The sequence below is a fragment of the Gobio gobio genome (assembly GCF_949357685.1).
Source record: "Gobio gobio genome assembly, chromosome: 4".
Lineage (NCBI taxonomy): Eukaryota > Metazoa > Chordata > Actinopteri > Cypriniformes > Gobionidae > Gobio > Gobio gobio.
In genome coordinates this window covers 65,488,654-65,506,834 of record NC_137100.1, presented here as the reverse complement: position 1 = coordinate 65,506,834, position 18,181 = coordinate 65,488,654, and the positions used below count along the sequence as shown (strand labels likewise).

At 39.7% G+C, this 18,181-nt stretch overlaps 1 protein-coding gene across 1 annotated transcript in view; it reads left to right on the top strand.

The window, feature by feature from the left end:
- astn2 (astrotactin 2) overlaps window positions 1-18,181 on the top strand; it is a 512,045-nt gene that overhangs the window by 144,721 nt on the left and 349,143 nt on the right. Inside the window, exon 6 of the mRNA XM_079815958.1 lies at window positions 10,983-11,150. Within this exon, the coding sequence (XP_079672084.1) occupies window positions 10,983-11,150 (168 nt within the window). The remainder of the gene's footprint in view (window positions 1-10,982; window positions 11,151-18,181) is intronic.

Below are 18,181 nucleotides of genomic sequence, written 5' to 3'. Positions count from 1 at the left end.
TTATGGGCATTACAGTACATTCAAAGAATAGTCAACATTCACGGACAACAATACACTGTCCCTAATGAGACACAGCCATTACAAAAAAGATGAGAGGTCAAAATCTTCATTGAGACCTGGATGACTGGTGGCCCTCAAGGAATAGATCCAATATGTCTCCCTTTGTTTAAGGCGTTTGATGATATCCCCACCCCTGGCATCAAGGCGAATAGCCTCAATGCCCACTACTCTTAGGGTCGAGTCACTCCCATGTTTTGCGTCTATATAATGTTTGGCCATGGACAGCTTCATGGTGCATTCACATCGGACGCGAAGGACGCAAATAAATCTCGCTATTCACGCGAAGTTGGACGCTTGAACTCGCTTCATTCGTGCGTGACATTCACTTCACAACAGACGCAAATTCGCGTCATGGGAGGGGCTTCTGCCAGCGGCTCGTCTCGTCTCGTGTAGAAATGGCTGACATGGGCTGTGTTTACACGTCTTTTTTGTTAAAATCTACTGTTAATGTGTGACAAAACATAGTTTTAAGACTTTTCAGGTGATAATGTAGTTGTTTAAAGCTCAAATCTGTGGTTTATTTATAAAGAGAGCGCCTATTTGAACATTTTATCTGGTGTTTTTGGAGTTGTGAGCTCCAGTGGATCAGCGGCGCTCAGCGCTCGTTAACCCCAGCGAGAGCAGCCTTTCCTCGGCCAGTCCTTCAGACATTTGCCGCTGGCTCTGATGTCTCTGTTGCATCTCGAGCTATAATTCGCCTTGTGTAGATCTAATGGGCGATCTTTGGTCTCATGGATCTATAATTTGTTCCCCGGCAAATCGTTTAGGCTGAGGGCAAAGAGAAGTTTCATTACTTTTTTATTTTTAGGCTATTTTACTTTACGTTACCGTTGTAGCCGACTAGCGCTGACTTTGAATGTTTGACTGAATTGTTTGCTTTATTTCATGTATAGCTTATTATACCTTTTACTTATACCTTTTACATTTACAAAAAAAGACTGGGATGTGTTTCATGTCATTTAATGTTATCACAGGGATAATCAAATGCACACTTGTCTTAACCAGATATTAATATATGATTAATATAAACCAGATTTTCTCCTCAATGTTGTCACTGCTAGAGCAAGCTCCTGATTGGTTAACATGATATCAACAGAATATCCGCCAAAGTTCAATCACGCATCAAACGCTCAATTCGCTTCATGTTATTCACGCGAATCGCGTCATTCGTGCCGCGGAATGTCTATTTGCGTCTTTGCATTGACTTAACATGTAAATCACTCGCATGAAGCGCTTCATTCGCGTCCGATGTGAACGCATCATTACAGTCATAACAGTAAATTGATGGAAGAGAGATTGTTTTGGCTGTACAGCAGCTCTAGAAAAAAAAATATTGGCCAGCTAAAGTAACATTGATTAATTTTGGATGAAAAAAAATCATTGGTTATTTAGGCCACTTATACGACACCATTTTCAACCAAAATAGAACACTTTTAAGGCGTTATGGCCGTTCATTTGCATGAATGGCGGATCCATGTGAACGGGAATCATTTTGAGAATATTTTTATCTGTACAGAGGGGAAGTGAAGTGAAGGAGGCCTTCACAGGGGAGAGTCTAGATGACCACTTCAGGAGTGGTCGTGTCTAGTGCAGGTCCACCATCTGATTTGGATCCGTCCCGGATCCGGACTACTGTAAACCTTGGGATAAACAGAGAGACTTATATTAGCGTAGATGCCATTCTTATTATAATGTAATGAGTACATCAGGTGTTATAGAAAGTGTCCCCGGTTCCGGCTGACCTAGGTAATGCAGTCTAACAATGAATTATAGAAATTGATAATGTGATATGTGTATACCAGGTTAAAGATAGGTGCTAAATAGGAAAAGGATCGACCACCTGCAGTTGATTTTGATATTCTAGGTATTATCAACTGGCCAGAGTTTTGAGACCGCAGTAGACGTGATGGAGTATAATATGTTAAGAGCTCGCTCAAGTATTGGGGAGCTAAACCATTTAGTGCTTTGTAAGTAATTATCAAGTTTTAAAAATGTATGCAATGTTTAATAGGGAGCCAATGCAGTGTTGACAGAACTGGGCTAAAATGGTCATACTTCCTGGTTCTAGTAAGAACTGGAGCTGCTGCGTTTTGTACCAGCTGGAGTTTGTTTATTAAGCGAGCGGGGCAACCACCCAGTAGAGCATTACAATAATCTAACCTTGAGCTCATGTTAGTTCATGCGTTCATGTCGTAATTTAGATACATTTTAAGATGGGAGAATGCTGTTTTACAGATGCTAGAAACGTGGCTTTCAAATGAGAGATTGGTATCATAGAGCACAACCAGGTTCCTCACTGACGACGAGGACTTGACAGAACAGCCATTAAGGGTCAGACAGTATTCTAGGTTACTACTTGCAGAGGTTTTTGGTCCAATAATTAAGTAGTGGGAAATTACTAGTCATCCAATTCTTTAATATCAGCTATTTATTCTGTTAATTTTTTGAATTGGTAAGTTTCGTCAGGGCGCGAATAAACAGAGCTGAGTATCATTAGCATAATAATAGTCTACACACTCTTGTTAAAAACAGACGGTTGTTGTGATTTAAATTAATTAGATGATGTTAAATCAGAACTTTTGTGCCTTTAATGTAAAAATTACTTATGCAATGGCACTGAAAACCAAAGTGACAAATTTCAAAATAACAATTGAAATTGTCAAGTCAAGTCAAGTCAAGTCAACTTTATTTATATAGCGCTTTTAACAATGTAGATTGTTTCAAAGCAGCTTTACAGTGTTAAACAGGAAAATAATGCAGCATAATTTTATTCAGCTGTATAGCCATTCTGGAAAAATTTCAAGTATCATACAGTGACAGTGTGGTCTTTAGATCAATAATTTGATCAGTAATTTAGTTTAAATGGTTAATTTAGTTTATTATTTAGATGTATTTCGATGTTTAGTTGAAAAATTTTGTGTCCCCAACTGAGCAAGCCAAGCCAGAGGCAACAGTGGCAAGGAAACCAAAACCCCATTAGGTGACCTAATGGAGAAAAATAAACCTTGGGAGAAACCAGGCTCAGTCGGGGTGCCAGTTCTCCTCTGGCCAATTAACAAACAGCGTATTATTATTATTATTCTGGCAGTTTTACAGCTCGGAGGTCATAATAGATCAGAATATTCGAGGGACCGGGGGCAACATGCTGGAGACGGGTTTATTGAGGATGATGTTGATTAAATAATTATTAAAGTGCAATATTCGAATGATCGGAGGCAACACGCTGGAGACGGGTTTATTGAGATGCCGTGTCGATGAGGCAGTTTCAGGGGGAGTCTAATCACGGTCTCCCAGACACTTCGGGGTCCTGTGTTGGTCTTCTCTGGGCGCAGGTCCACCATCTGATCTGGATACGGCCCGGATCCGGCTGACTGCAGTAAATCTCGGGATAAAACAGAGACTAACATTAGCGTAGATGCCATTCTTCTGATGATGTAACGAGTACACCAGGTGTTATGGGAAGTGTTCCCGGTTCCCGGTTTAATTTATAATAAATTGTTAATTATTAATTTTTTGAATTAATTCAAATGAGTGCACTGAAGTGACTCTGATTGACTTTACAGAGTGCTGGACTCTTGCACTGTCAATACAAGATCTGGACCAAAAATGTATGCACCTCTTGATGGAAATAAATGCTGTGATGTTATTTCCATCAAGAGGTGCGTCATGGTTTTGGTCCAGATCTTGTATTGACAATGCAAGAGTCCAGCATTCTGTAAAGTCTCCTCCAGCACATCCCAAAAACTTTCAATGAATTTAAGGTCTGGACCCAGAGGTGAAAATCATTCTTCATGCCCAACCATTCTTTCACAGTTTGAGCTGATGAATCTTGGCATTGTCATCTGGGAATATGGCCATGATGTGTCTTCCAACATGGTTGTTTAAGAAATGAAAAGCTACACACTCCATCAATCAGGATTGGAAGGACTGTTGCCAAACACAAAACATGCTAGAAACCACTGCAATAATGATCCAATCATTGACTCTTAAGCATTTGCCAATTTAAATTCCAAACAGCGACTTTATTTTTTTGGCCGGGCAATGAATATATTAGTTAAGACATAACCATAGACTTCAGTTGTTTTCTACTGGTTTAATGATATTTTCGGTCTAAACCAACCCTCAGAAACCTGCACATCATTGGATTTAAATACAAACATGATCTGGCTTTTTTATGAGCCTTTTTAATTTGCAAGGATGCATACAATGACATGCACACAAAAAGGTTGGTTGTCATGAAATTGCAGTATATTAGTGAGGATTTTTCACACACAAACACACACTTAGCCATCTAAATGGAAACATTCCCTAGACCAGTGTTTCCCAACCGGGGTGCCGCGGCAAATAATTATCTCTTTGTAAACTTTGTTCAATGCATGCGAGTACTGCCGTATGTTCGAATATGACCAGTAATTTTCGCCGTCATCACCCGGGTGTTGTAGTGCCAGAAGACGTGAATGAGAAGTCGCGCGCGCTGTGAGAAAATTTGTCTCTGTGCACTCATCCGAGAGCGCGCACACGTCTCACAGCGCGCAAATATTGAGTTCTCTTTCAAGTCTTGTTCTTGAACGGACAAACTCACACAAAAAGTATGTCAACATGTCCATCTTGATGAGTATTCTAGCAGACATAGTCTTTATATGCCTTAAGTAAACTTAATATAGTCGAGAAAGATGACGCATATCCATGTATTAGGTCTTAAAGGGGCAGTAGCCTTTTCTGCTGTCTGTTTAATGTCAAACAACAAAAGACAAGGACATCACTCACTGCTCTTGATTGAATAGGTTTTGTAAGTTTAATAGGATTAATCTTTAATTTATACACTCAAATATGCAATGCTATTTTACATTCGATAGATGTCTGTATCTGAAAACTAATGTTAGACATACCTGAAAAACCTGAAAAGCATAGTTTATTTTATTAGTATCTTTACTCAATAGTATTTATTTGTGCTGCTGCTTGTATTTAAATTATTTGTTCTTATTAGTTTTTTTTATTTTTTATTTGACATTAGTCCCTTTTTTCCCTGAACATAGCAAATACTGAACCGTACCGAAACCGTGAACCTAAAATTGTGATACAAACCGAACCGTGAGCAATCTGTACCGTTACACCCCTAGCGTAACGTATGCGAGGGGGTGCCACAAAAATGGAGAACATTTTCAAAGGGTGCCATGACCGAAAAAAGGTCGGGAAACACTGCCTTAGACATCTATTGTTTTTAGACATACAGTGGGGAGAACAAGTATTTGATACACTGCCGATTTTGCAGGTTTTCCTACTTACAAAGCATGTAGAGGTCTGTAATTTTTATCATGGGTCCTCAAATCCAGAAAATCACATTGTATGATTTTTAAATCATTAATTTGCATTTTATTGCATGACATAAGTATTTGATCACCTACCAAGCAGTAAGAATTCCGTCTCTCACAGACCTGTTAGTTTTTCTTTAAGAAGCCCTCCTGTTCTCCACTCATTATCTGTATTAACTGCACCTGATTGAACTTGTTACCTGCATAAAAGACACCTGTCCACACACTCAATCAAAACAGACTCCAACCTCTCCACAATGGCCAATACCAGAGAGCTGTGTAAGGACATCAGGGATAAAATTGTAGACCTGCACAATGCTAGGACGGGCTACAGGACAAAAGGCAAGCCGCTTGGTGAGAAGGCAACAACTGTTGGTGCAATTATTAGAAAATGGAAGAAGTTCAAGATGACGGTCAATCTCAAGATCTCACCTCGTGGGGCATCATTGATCATGAGGAAGGTGAGGGATCAGCCCAGAACTACACGGCAGGACCTGGTCAGTGACCTGAAGAGAGCTGGGACCACAGTCTCAAAGAAAACCATTAGTAACACATTACGCTGTCATGGATTAAAATCCTGCAGCACACGCAAGGTCCCCCTGCTCAAGCCAGCGCATGTCCAGGCCCATCTGAAGTTTGCCAATGACCATCTGGATGATCCAGAGGAGGAATGGGAGACGGTCATGTGGTCTGATGAGAGAAAAATAGAGCTTTTTGGTCTAAACTCCACTCGCCGTGCTTGGAGGAAGAAGAAGGATGAGTACAACCCCAAGAACATCATCCCAACCGTGAAGCATGGAGGTGGAAAAATAATTCTTTGGGGATGCTTTCTGCAAAGGGGACAGGACGACTGCACCATATTGAGGGGAGGATGGATGGGGCCCTGTATAGCGAGATCTTGGCCAACAACCTCCTTCCCTCAGTAAGAGCATTGAAGATGGGTCGTGGCTGGGTCTTCCAGCAAGACAACGACCTGAAACACACAGCCAGGGCAACTAAGAGTGGCTCGGTAAGAAGCATCTCAAGGTCCTGGAGTGGCCTAGCCAGTCTCCAGACCTGAACCCAATAGAAAATCTTTGGAGGGAGGTGAAAGTCTGTATTGCCCAAAGGAGTGGGCCAAAATCCCTGCTGCAGTGTGTGCAAACCTGGTCAAGAACTACAAGAAACGTATGAGCTCTGTAATTGCAAACAAAGGTTTCTGTACCAAAATATTAAGTTCTGCTTTTCTGATGTATCAAATACTTATGTCATGCAATAAAATGCAAATGAATTGCTTAAAAATCATACAATGTGATTTTCTGGATTTTTGTTTTAGATTCCGTCTCTCACAGTTGAAGTGTACCTATGATACAAATTACAGACTTCCATATGCTTTGTAAGTGGGTAAACCTGCAAAATCGGCAGTGTATCAAATACTTGTTCTCCCCACTGTAGCTAGTATAGCTAATTAATTACAGTGTACTGTAATTATACTGTAATTATATACACACACACCCTTAACAGAACACATTCTGCCTTTTTACCATTAAAAAACTCTGTATTTACTTTATTTCTGTATTTATTTATTTTACAAATTAGGGAATTATTTTCTGGTTTAGCTCGCTTCTGTGTACAAATTAGTCACCAAAATATGGTTAAGTGGGCACACACACACACACACACAATATTCACTGACATTTCCTTCAATGCTAAAACTCAATGCAATGCAAAATTCAAAATACATATTAAACAACACAATTTATTACATATGAAGAGGTTTTAGCTCTTTCTCTCTCAGACACACTTACACATGCAATCGAGGACCTAAAATATCTTAATTTAGAGAGCATGTTGTGTAGGTGATCTGTCATATGTACTCGGGTAGGTTTGCTGAGGGTCATGGGCTCCATCTGTTGTTGTGTGTGTGTGTTTTTTGTAGAATGATGCAAAGAAACTAAAATGTGAAATCACTCGCATTAGACCACGCATTGCATATATAACTTGTTGTATAATTACTTATATATCTTGCATTAGTCTGAGGTTTGAAGAGGTCACCGTCATCACCAGCATTGGGTTTCTAATTAAACTGCTCACTGGCGTTCTGCAGCTGATGGTTCTTAGCGTGGATTCAGAAGGTCATCTGAAGTACCCCCCCCCCCCCAAATGTACACGCACACACACTCTTTTATCAAACTCATTTCAGACATGGTTCACTGCTCTTAGCTGTATATTTAGCTTATGCCATAGCCTTCCTGTTTATGAGGATTATAAAATGCTCTGCACACAGCAGCTCTTTCTTCTTAGAAGTAAAATGCATGCCACATTTTGAGTGCATCCATTGGAATTATATGTATGGTGTAAATAATAAAAATAATAATAAAGAAAGAAACTGGCACTGTATATATGGCAGTAGCACTGCTTGGCTGTTAATAATGTTCTTTATTAGGGTTATACACACACACACACACACACATAGGGCCCTATTTTAATGATCTGAGCACATAGTCTGAAGCTCATGGCAGGTGCAGTTAAAATCCACTTTTGCTAGTTTAACAATGGGGAAAAATGGTTGGCGCGTCAGGCACGTGGTCCAAACTGTCAAAGTCAAATTGTCCCCCCCAATATTTGAAGTTCTTGCACTGCTCTCCTGCACTCCATTACGCAGGGCTCTGTATATTAGGATGATAAAAAGGTTACATTTTTAGTGTGGTCTGCTACAGCGCTCGTCAATGTCAAAATTATTGAGATGGCCAATCAAATCAAAGTAGGCGGGGTTTACGTTCTCTTTTGGCTCGTTCACAGTCTTCACACACAGACAAGTATTGCTTAATGCCATTGCGGGGACTCTTTTCTGTCCGGTGAAATCACAAAACAAAATGCACACAAGCGTGTCCATGCTCTTAATATACAATCATTGAGCATCTTTGATTTTAATGAAGAAAAAAAAACTATATGAGGGCGGATTAGACCAGTCCACCAGACCACTAAGGAATTTGAATGTTTCCAGCAGATATTTATTCACTAAGGGGAAGAATCTCGAGACTAACGATATGCTTGACGCAAATTAATGCAAATATTATTTGCAAATAGTCCCAAAATGATTAGAATTAGAATTAGACCTAGATTTACATTCACTGTTCTGTTTCTTTATGCGTTATAAAAATAAAAAAATTGGTCCCCCTTAATGTTCAACATGGTTATGCACCGCCTATAGGCTCATATTACTAACACACCCTTTAAATAACACAAAAAATACTGCACTATTAACTTTAGAGCAGGTTTTGTTGGTCAATGGCGCAGTCGTTTTCAGTTTCTCACAATAGTAACGCTCCAACAATGCTCCTGATCACACCTGGTGTTCAGACTAGACGCACATGGGTGAACAGATGCGCCAGTGCATTTGATATTTAACTAACGTGGAGCTGGATGGAAACGAGAACTGCGTCGGGCTGAAATTTGCCAAAAACACTTGCGTGCCGGGTGTATGATAGGGCCCATATATAATGTTACACCATCAACATGCCCGTGGACACTTACTAGTGGTCTGCGTGTGTAATTGCACTTTGAAGCGGACAATGACGCAGAAGAATAAATCAGCCTTTACTCTCATTAGAGTAGTAGTTGACTGTTAGGTTAGGGTTCGGGTATATAGAATAAGTTGTTACATGTAGTTTCAAACTCACTTATAGTCAGTACAGTCTCAAAAAAAAAAAGAGTACACAATTGTACCTTTTAAGGTACAAGTGGCCGTCACTGGGGCTGTACCCTCAAGGGTACATTTTTCAAGTCAAGTCAAGGGTAGGCAAGTTCGGTCCTAGAGAGCTGATGTCCTGCAGAGTTTAGCTCCAACCCTACTAAGCCACCACAGTAAAAACTCATGGCTCCCAGCATGCATTGCAGCATTAAGTATGTCACCATTGTTGAGATTCATATACTGATTCTTGATTCTTGATCTGTGTGCGTCTAAACTTTTACCCCCTAGAATGTATTTAAAAATCTAAATTCAGAATGCCTCATCTGTGGCAAGAAAGTATTGAATATTATTTATTGATATTTTTAATCAATGATGAGTTCAGTCAAAAAAATGTCTTCATGACAATTTTGTTTATTGCTTCTTTTGATATGAATAGATTATGTGTTTTGTTAACACTCAAACAAAAACCACAAACTCGCATAAAAAGCCAAGAGTCAACTGGCCAACTAAAGGAAACACTGATCACCATAATGGTGACCATACATTTTCAATAAAACCAACATCTAAACCTCTGTTATTCTCAATAAGAGCTTCTATAGATGTCTTCCGGGGTTGGAGCCAAACTCTGCAGGACAGTGTCTCACTAGGACCGAACTTGCCTGCCAATGGTATAATTGTACCCTAAGGACCAATTGTGTACCTTTAAAGGTACAGTTATACGTTTTGTTCCCCAAGGAACAAAATTGTACCTCCACTGTACCTTTTTTTCTGAGAGTGAACGTCTGTTGAGGAGCATCAAAATATTAAACAGACACTAATACTTTAATGAGAGTTAGTTGACATGTAGTTGCAAAGTTACTTCGAGTTAGTAGAATGTCTACAGTTGACCATCAAACTAAAGTGTAACCACAAAGTATGTTAAATAATTTCATATTCACAATGTTGCTTCATTTTATGTAGCCAACAAAACAGTATTGTATGTTGCATAGTTATGTGTTTCCCCCTCCAGATATCTGTTGAATGTTCGGCTTGTCTGTTATTCTTCTCCAGCAGAAACGTTGTTCTTGCTGCATCTCGTCACATTGGCATGTAGTAAAGTTTAGTCACAAAAGCTGCCACGCTGTGTTAAATCCCTGTGTCTCTGTGTCTTCTGGGCGTCCCTGAGTGGGTGTCAGTCTGGCAGGCGTCCACACGTCCCGCTCAGCCTCTGGTCTCGGGTTTAAGACGACAGAGAGGATTATGAAGCAGCGAAGCAATTTAATTTAAGTCGTCCTTATCTTTGGGAAGTGCTGAATTCACACATTAGCAGAACAGGACAGGTGTACACGTCACCCTGAGCAATGCATCACAGAGAGAAGGGGAAACGGTTTAATTCTGCTTTGGGGAGAGATCTGGGCTTTGACAGCAATGTCATTGAAGAGCAGAAGCTTTCTCTGTTCTGTCCTTTCTTGTTCAGTGTTTGTTTGATGGTGGACTAACACAAGTCTTAGTAATTGCAAGAGAGGTCTGGAGATCTTTAGATGTTTCAAAAGATTTATGTGAATTTAGTTGTTTTTCCTCAAGTTTGAGCTCCATATTCTCACTGTATGATCCATAAAAGCCTGATGCATCAAATATGAAAGCCAACAACAACAACAACAACAAAAACAAATGCAAACATGTACTTTGTTTTTCTCTTGGAGAAATGAGCAGTTTGTTTGTTAATTGTGCCTGACAACTAAACTGTACAAATACCATTTCAGTCTTTCTACTTCAAAATGTCACTTTTAATTGAAAGTGTTACTTGCAGTTTCTTTGTAATAATTTGTGAAATGTACTAGCAATTTCATAAATCTTACACCATTTTTTATTTTCAGTGTAGGACGCGTAAGGAATAGTGTGTGCTGTTCTTGATGGCCATGATAAAAGTGAAACGTTTGTGTTTTTTTTTTATATAGGAAGCAGTTTTGTGGTAAGCATGGGCAGTTATCTGGATATCTCCAACTGGTTAAATCCAGCCAAACTGACCCTGTATTACCAGACCAACTCCTCCACACAGTGGGTGAGAGACTACTGCGGTCAGAGGACAACTGACCCCTGTGAACAGCTCTGTGACCAGGACACTGGTGAGTGAACACACACACACACACACGTTCGGTTTTCATGTTTTATGGGGACATTCATAGACATATTGATACTGTACAAACTGTATATTCTGCCCTCTAAACCTATCCATCACAGAAAACTTTCCGCATTTTCATATTGTTGTTTCAACTCAAAAAGTAAGTGTTCATGCTGCCTTCAAATTTTAAGTTTAGTCAACTCACTTAGTACAACTTCACATTTCAAGTTGACAACTTAAAGGGCCTTATCATAAAACCGTCGCAATGCTACACCAGGTGCGACGCGAGTGTTTATTGGTAGTTTCAGTTCAGTCTTTCAGTTCAGCGTTCAGTCTTTCCGCTCACATGTATCCTCCATGGTGCGAACACAACTGGCTTTTATAGGGAATGGGAGATGAGACTCTGATTGGTTTATTGCACGTTATGCCCAAAACACACCCATGACTCATTAAGAGACGAGGGACAACCCTTTTGGACCATGCGCCGGCGTGCCGACCGTTTTTTTTTTCCGTTGTTAAACTAGCAAAAGTGGATTCGGACATGCCCTTACTTCATCTGCGACGTGAGCTTCAGACCATGCGCTCAGATCAGGCCCAGACTTTTAAGGCAGCACTTATAAGTTGAAACTTTTTTTTTACAGTGCACTTAGTATGATTTTTAAGCTGTTTTCGTCATGGGGGCAAAATAAATTGCCCACAAGGACAAGGATTTTGTATATTGCCATCTTTGTGGCAGCCATTCTGCTGAAGAAAGAGGGTAAAAATAAGTTAAAATGAACCTGGCTGGCTGGTTTTAGCTGCACTTTAAAAAATCGTGACCTGCAATTGTTATGTTAAAGGGAACGCCAACTTTTTGGGACTTTAGCTTATTCAGCCAGAGTTAGATAAGTCCATACATACCATTCTCATCTCCGTGCATGCCATAACTCTGTCTGACACACCCACCGCTAGCCTAGCTTAGCACAAAGACAAAACAAATAGCACAAAGACTGGAGAGTTATGGCACACACGGAGATGAGAATGGTATGTATGTACTCACGGGATACGGTGAATATGCTAAAGTCCCAAAAAGTCACTGTGCTCCTTTAAAGAGATATTAAATGCCTTTAAATGTAGTTTTGTTGGTGTAACCTAATATATTTAGGTTGATTCTGTAATATTAAATAACATTTTAGGTTACCCTTTTTTTCTCAGTGTGGTCTTCCAGTGGTCATAAGCTGGTTTTAGAGGGGTTTGGACACTTCTTTAGATGGTCACGCTGGGAGACCAACTGACCAACCAGCTGACCAACCAACTGAAACCATCTTTGCCAGGCTGGGAGACCACTTTGACCAGCTTAAACCAGCTACATCCAGACTAAACCAGCTATGACCCCGGCTTAACCCTGCTTGGCTTCAGTGTGAATACAGTCAAAAGCATATGTTGAGAGCTATTGGCTACAGAAGGTCCTCTCGAGGGTCCCATACAATACTTTTCTAGTATGTTCCAGTCTTCCATAACCTTCAATCAAAAGTAAAATCATGCAAATACAACCCTTGGTTGAAATCGCAGCGCCCCTAGAATGATCACCAGCTTTCGCCCCTCTAGCGATGGTCCCGCCCACCAGTGTGAATAATTAATCTGTTAGAGTGTTTGTGAAATTATCTTGCATAATGTGTGTTACATTCATTTACGATAGATGGAAGGTGGTTATGAATTTAATGTGAATATACCATATGAATGAAACATGAACCCAATAAACACAAGAATATGACTATATATGGTCTAGTTTGTTTCAGGTTCACCATGTTTTCCAAGTTGGGAGTAAAGGATGTTGAAAAATCTTTAAGCCATTAGTATTGTATAGAAAGCACAACATTATATATTTCTGCTTCATGAACATATATCAGTAAATTAAGTGGTTCGCAGTGGAATACATTTGACAAAATAACAATCACAGCTCAAAGAAAACATTTATTTATATAATTAATATAAGCACTCGAACAAAAATACAAGCTTCACAAGAGTGGATTTAAACCACCTACACTTGCCACATAGACATCCAGTGTATTTGTTCACTGACCATTAAACCTAAGGTGTTTTAAACCAGTAACCTTTTTAAGGCTAAATCACCTGAGAAACAGATTTACCTCACAGTTATCATGCGATAAAAAAGCTGCCATCTGTCACGGACACACACACACACACACAGTATGGAGGCCTGATTTCCACACTTACGGGGAAACACATTTATGTGCTTGTGACCTTCTGCGGTAATCTGTCGCTCAGGGTCAGGTTGAGTCGGTTTTGCAGGGCGTCAGTTTGATAAGCGTGCCAATGCCTGGGGATCATGGGAATAACACAAGCCCGCTGTGACGTCTCAGGCCCAGGGCTTATGAGCATCACGCTTGACATTTACAGTTATTGTCTCGGAATCTGTCTTTGTAGCTGCTCTTTTGCAATATGGTCAGGAGAAGTAGCACATGGTGCTCTTTAGACAGCTGGGGTGAATGTATACAGTCAATTTGATTGAGACACAATGATGGATGAACAACATATTCTTCATAGCCAAGACAGGGATTGTGTCACACCAGTCTCATGCTAAGATTTAAATGTCATGGTTATATATTCATAACAGCATTATAGTACACTGTAAAATCCAACATTAATAATAAACTAACACCTTCTAGGTAACTTTAATTCATGTGTTAACCCTTAAAGACCTAGACAGCTAGCAATCGTCTAGCAACTCTCCGTTGGCTTGCGAGCTGGAAAAATCAAACTCTGCTCGGGCCAATCACATCGTGTATAGAGTCGGTGGGTGGGGCTTAACATAATGATGGCAGAATTGCAGCGGTTCCGCGTGCCACTCGTAAACAAATAAGCTGGCGAACAGCGGTCTTTCGAATTGGGTTTGGCTGTGACTCTGGAAGACTTGGAGTTAAGCTTTTCTTTGAGGAAAGAACAAAGAACGGCACTGAAGTCATTCTTAAGAAAGGAAGATGTTTCGGAGTTTTGCCGACCGGATACGGCGAAAGTTCAATCTATCAACTAGCTCCACTTCACCTTCTTCATTGCTCTGGTTGGTTGTAGCGCTATCCTATTGCATGCAGAGGGAATCTGAAAGACAACCGTTGATCCCGCCCCTCGGATTGAGCCCTGCCAATGATGAGTTCCCGACCCAACATCTTGATGTGGGTCTGGCTTGTCAGGCTACAAGACGGCCGCCCGCGGCTAAAAATAACCGCTAATCCAATCTGTATGCTGTAAAATGCACCGTAAAGAGGAGAATCTCAGCTTTTCAGAAGTACCACATTCTCGCGATTGATCAAAATCTGCAGCATTGATTCGTCAAGCAAACGCATGTGGGTTGTTCCCCTGAGCCAAACAGAAATGATTGTTGATCATTAGTCCCACCTCCCCTCGTGCCCAGATTCGTTGAAACTGTCATCAACTCAACCAATAAACATAGTGTTTGGTCTTTTGAACCACCAATCACATGTTTCTCTGACACAACCTGAAAGTGTATTTGCGTGCATGAAAATAAACGCATGCACTCTCTCACATAGCACAGCACACAAAAATCTGTATATTTCTCTATTTGTATGTAGTTTGTGTTTTACACCGTTTCAGTGTTCTATCTTTCTATTTATTTTATTGTACTTATTTTTGGACACATCTACATTGTCAGTAAATAAAATACACCTGTTTTCACTCAAAACGCCTAGAATAATATTATAATAAATGGCTATAACTTGCTGAGGGATTGTTACTTGTAGAGAAAATTTCATCTGGAAGTCTAAAACAACCAAGTCTAACTTCCTAAAGGAAAAAAATCCAAACTTCATGAAGTTCTGTTTGAGTTCACAGTAAAAACACCCCATGTTTGCTGCCGTTTATTTTATAAACGCCCTTTATTAATTGAATCCCTTCTCAGACTAAATTAATGTAATATTGGGACTTCAAATGAGCTAGATGGAAACTTCACGTTCTCCTGTTTAAAATTATAAATGACACTTGATGTTAACTGCAAGAATGGGTGAGAAAATCAAAGAAAAGTAGAGGCAAGTCAGGTGCCCCAAAAATTTCCTTTATTTTTAACTTAATTGTAAAAATATAGTAATCCGTACAATTCACATAACATGTCTTGTTTACTCAAGTTAAGATTAATTGATTGGTTTGAGTGTCATTTTGTCAAGCCAAAAAATAAATAATTCACCATTATGGTGATCAGTGTTCCCTTTGGTTTGGCACTTGGAACATTCATATTATTGTAATTCTCTTCCTATTGATGCAGCGATGCAACAAGAAATCACAGTTTTCAAAGGAAGATACATAATAAATACATTTCTTTTAAAAGTTGACTGATTCAAATGTACATGACAGATTTTCAATAAAATATCCAAGATCCAAGTCTCCCAGTATCTGAGATTTGCTAAAATTGTGTTATTTACAATCCCCTGTTGTTAAAAATTGTTTAGATAAAACCAGATTTAAAAACATGGCGCGCCAGCGGGTCAAATTTACCCCCATATAATTCCTTTATTTCCGCGCTGTGTTTGAGCAATGTGTAGGCTTACTGTTTTAGCCTATTTATAAATGTTCAAACTTTGGATTAATTATACCAAGTCGAGCCACGAACGCTGTGCTAAGCTGCGATAATTCCTATCGACCAGCTCACTTAGCACAGCTTTCGTGGCTCGACTTGTCGAGACTGTTTTTCAAGATGGCTCTTTTCTGTGTACGCGTAATATTCTGTCTTTATAAAGTACCGTCTTATTAAACTGTTTGTACACTTACAAAGTTGTCAATGCTTCGGTTTGCATGTAGGGACCCTCATTATGCTACCGTGTTAGTGTGAGGCTATTTTGAGCCTTGTTAGTGGTATTAACTAGTGATTTAATTTTACTTACTCTGTGTCCCATTCACTCGCGTTATAAGCTAATCTGCTTTTAGAGATAAAACTCTTTACATTCGATTTTCATGAAAACGCATCCCAGAGAACGATCTACTCGGTAACCATGTGTTAATTACCCCAGGTTAATTTTTCACCGGAGTTGTCCTTTAATATGTGATTAACAACATGTTATTATAATATTACGCGATTGATTAGTGTACACTAAGTGATCAGTGTAACTGCTTAAAATAGCATAAAAACAACAGGACAAAAACATAGTTGATGGCTAAAAATAATAATTTCATGATTTCACATCACTACTGGCATGACATATTATGTTTTTAGCTGTATCAAATCTGCATGGGTAAATTTTACCCGCTGGCGGTTTTAGCTATACAGCGACCCCTGACGGTTTTAGGGCCCTATTTTAACGATCTGAAACGCAAGTGTCAACGCGCGAAGCGCAAGTAACTTTGTGGGCGGGTCTCGGCGCTGTTGCTATTTTCCCGGCGGGATAAATGGCTCTTGCGCCCGGCGCAAATCTAAAATGGGTTGGTCTGAAGTAGCTTCATTATTCATAGGTGTGGTTTGGGCGTAACGTGAATAAACCAATCCGAGCGTCATCCAACATTCCCTTTAAAAGCAGGTGCGCAAGTTCCATTATGGATTGCTATTATTATGGCGTATTTACCAGGCGCACGCCAGGAGCGGTTCACAGCCGAGGAGACTGATGTTCTTGTAGAGCAGTGAAAGACAGAGAAGTGAAGTTGTAATGTTGTACATTATGGTAAAGGTGATTTCACAGTCTTTTTTTTTTTCAGTCTTTCAGTTTTTTCAGTTTTTCAGTCGATTTTTTTTCCTGGTTCTTGACGGACAAACCAATTTGTCAGATGTCCTTATATACATATATGTCTTGCCACTATTGGGCAAACAGGTCTTATCCTTAATTATTACAATTAGCCTGAATCATTTGTAAGCTAGATTTATGCCTATTTTTTCACATCTTCGTGGCACACCACAATGATTTCCGTCATCTCATGTGTTAATATTTTTTTAGTGTAACAATTTATGATTTGCAAAAATAACTGTTTCATCTGTGTAGGTTACATGAGCAAAGTGTATGCGCGTTGTGCAGAATGTGCACGCTATACATTATGGTCAAGCATGCGCCCTTAAAATAGCATAATGAACAACGCGCAACGCGCCACTGACTTTAGACTAGGTTTTTTCTGGTCAGTGGCGCAATTGTTTAATGGAACAGCAAAATAGCACCAGGGATTGTTTGCGCCGGAACACGCCTCCTTTTTTGCGCTGAACCGCCCAGGTAGCGCAAATTCATTCACTAGTTTAGCGACGTGCTTCTGTGGAGGGAAAAGCGCGCTTTGCGCGGGTGCAAAATAGGAATGACACATGCGTCGGTGTACAAAGTCAATTGCGCTGGGTGCAAGATAGGGCCCTTAGTGTTAAAAGCAACTACCCTTCATGTCGTATAATGATCGTTTACAATTTTCTTGCTTACAATCTTTTAATTTGGTTGATATAATCGCTCTACATTTGTGAAATATCTTCTAAATGATCACTTGCAAAACTTGGTAACAACAATGGTAGTCAAGAGTAAATCTGAAGGAAATGATCAAGCTATTTTTTTTAGTTACTAGAATGCTTCTGCAAGTGAAATATACTAACTAAGCATTTGTTAGCACAACATACTATTCCTATTACACTTGTCTTGTTTTTTTTTAGCGGTTTGCATGCTTTAAAATCTAAAAAAATCGATTTTACAGTATATAAAACAGCATAATGTAAGTGCACATGCATGCTGCACTTCTATTATTAGTTTATTTACCCTGAACATGTTTCCCATTTGTTTATATAGACTGAAATTCAATTATTGTCAGTGGTAATAAGCAGAATGCAGCAGACGCTTGTGTTGTTTAACTCACAATATGCCTTTCATTGTTTGGCCTCAGTCATTGTGAATGTCTTTGAATACAGTCCTGGTTCGTCATATAGGTCTGTCGCCTGCATTTATTTTTAAACACAGCAAATAATAGAGCTCCTCCATGAAAGCCAGTGTTCTGTGACCTGACATTTAGATGCATTATCTACCTCGTCTTACTCTCTTTTAACTGGGCTTACTCTTAAAGAAAAAGAGGGGA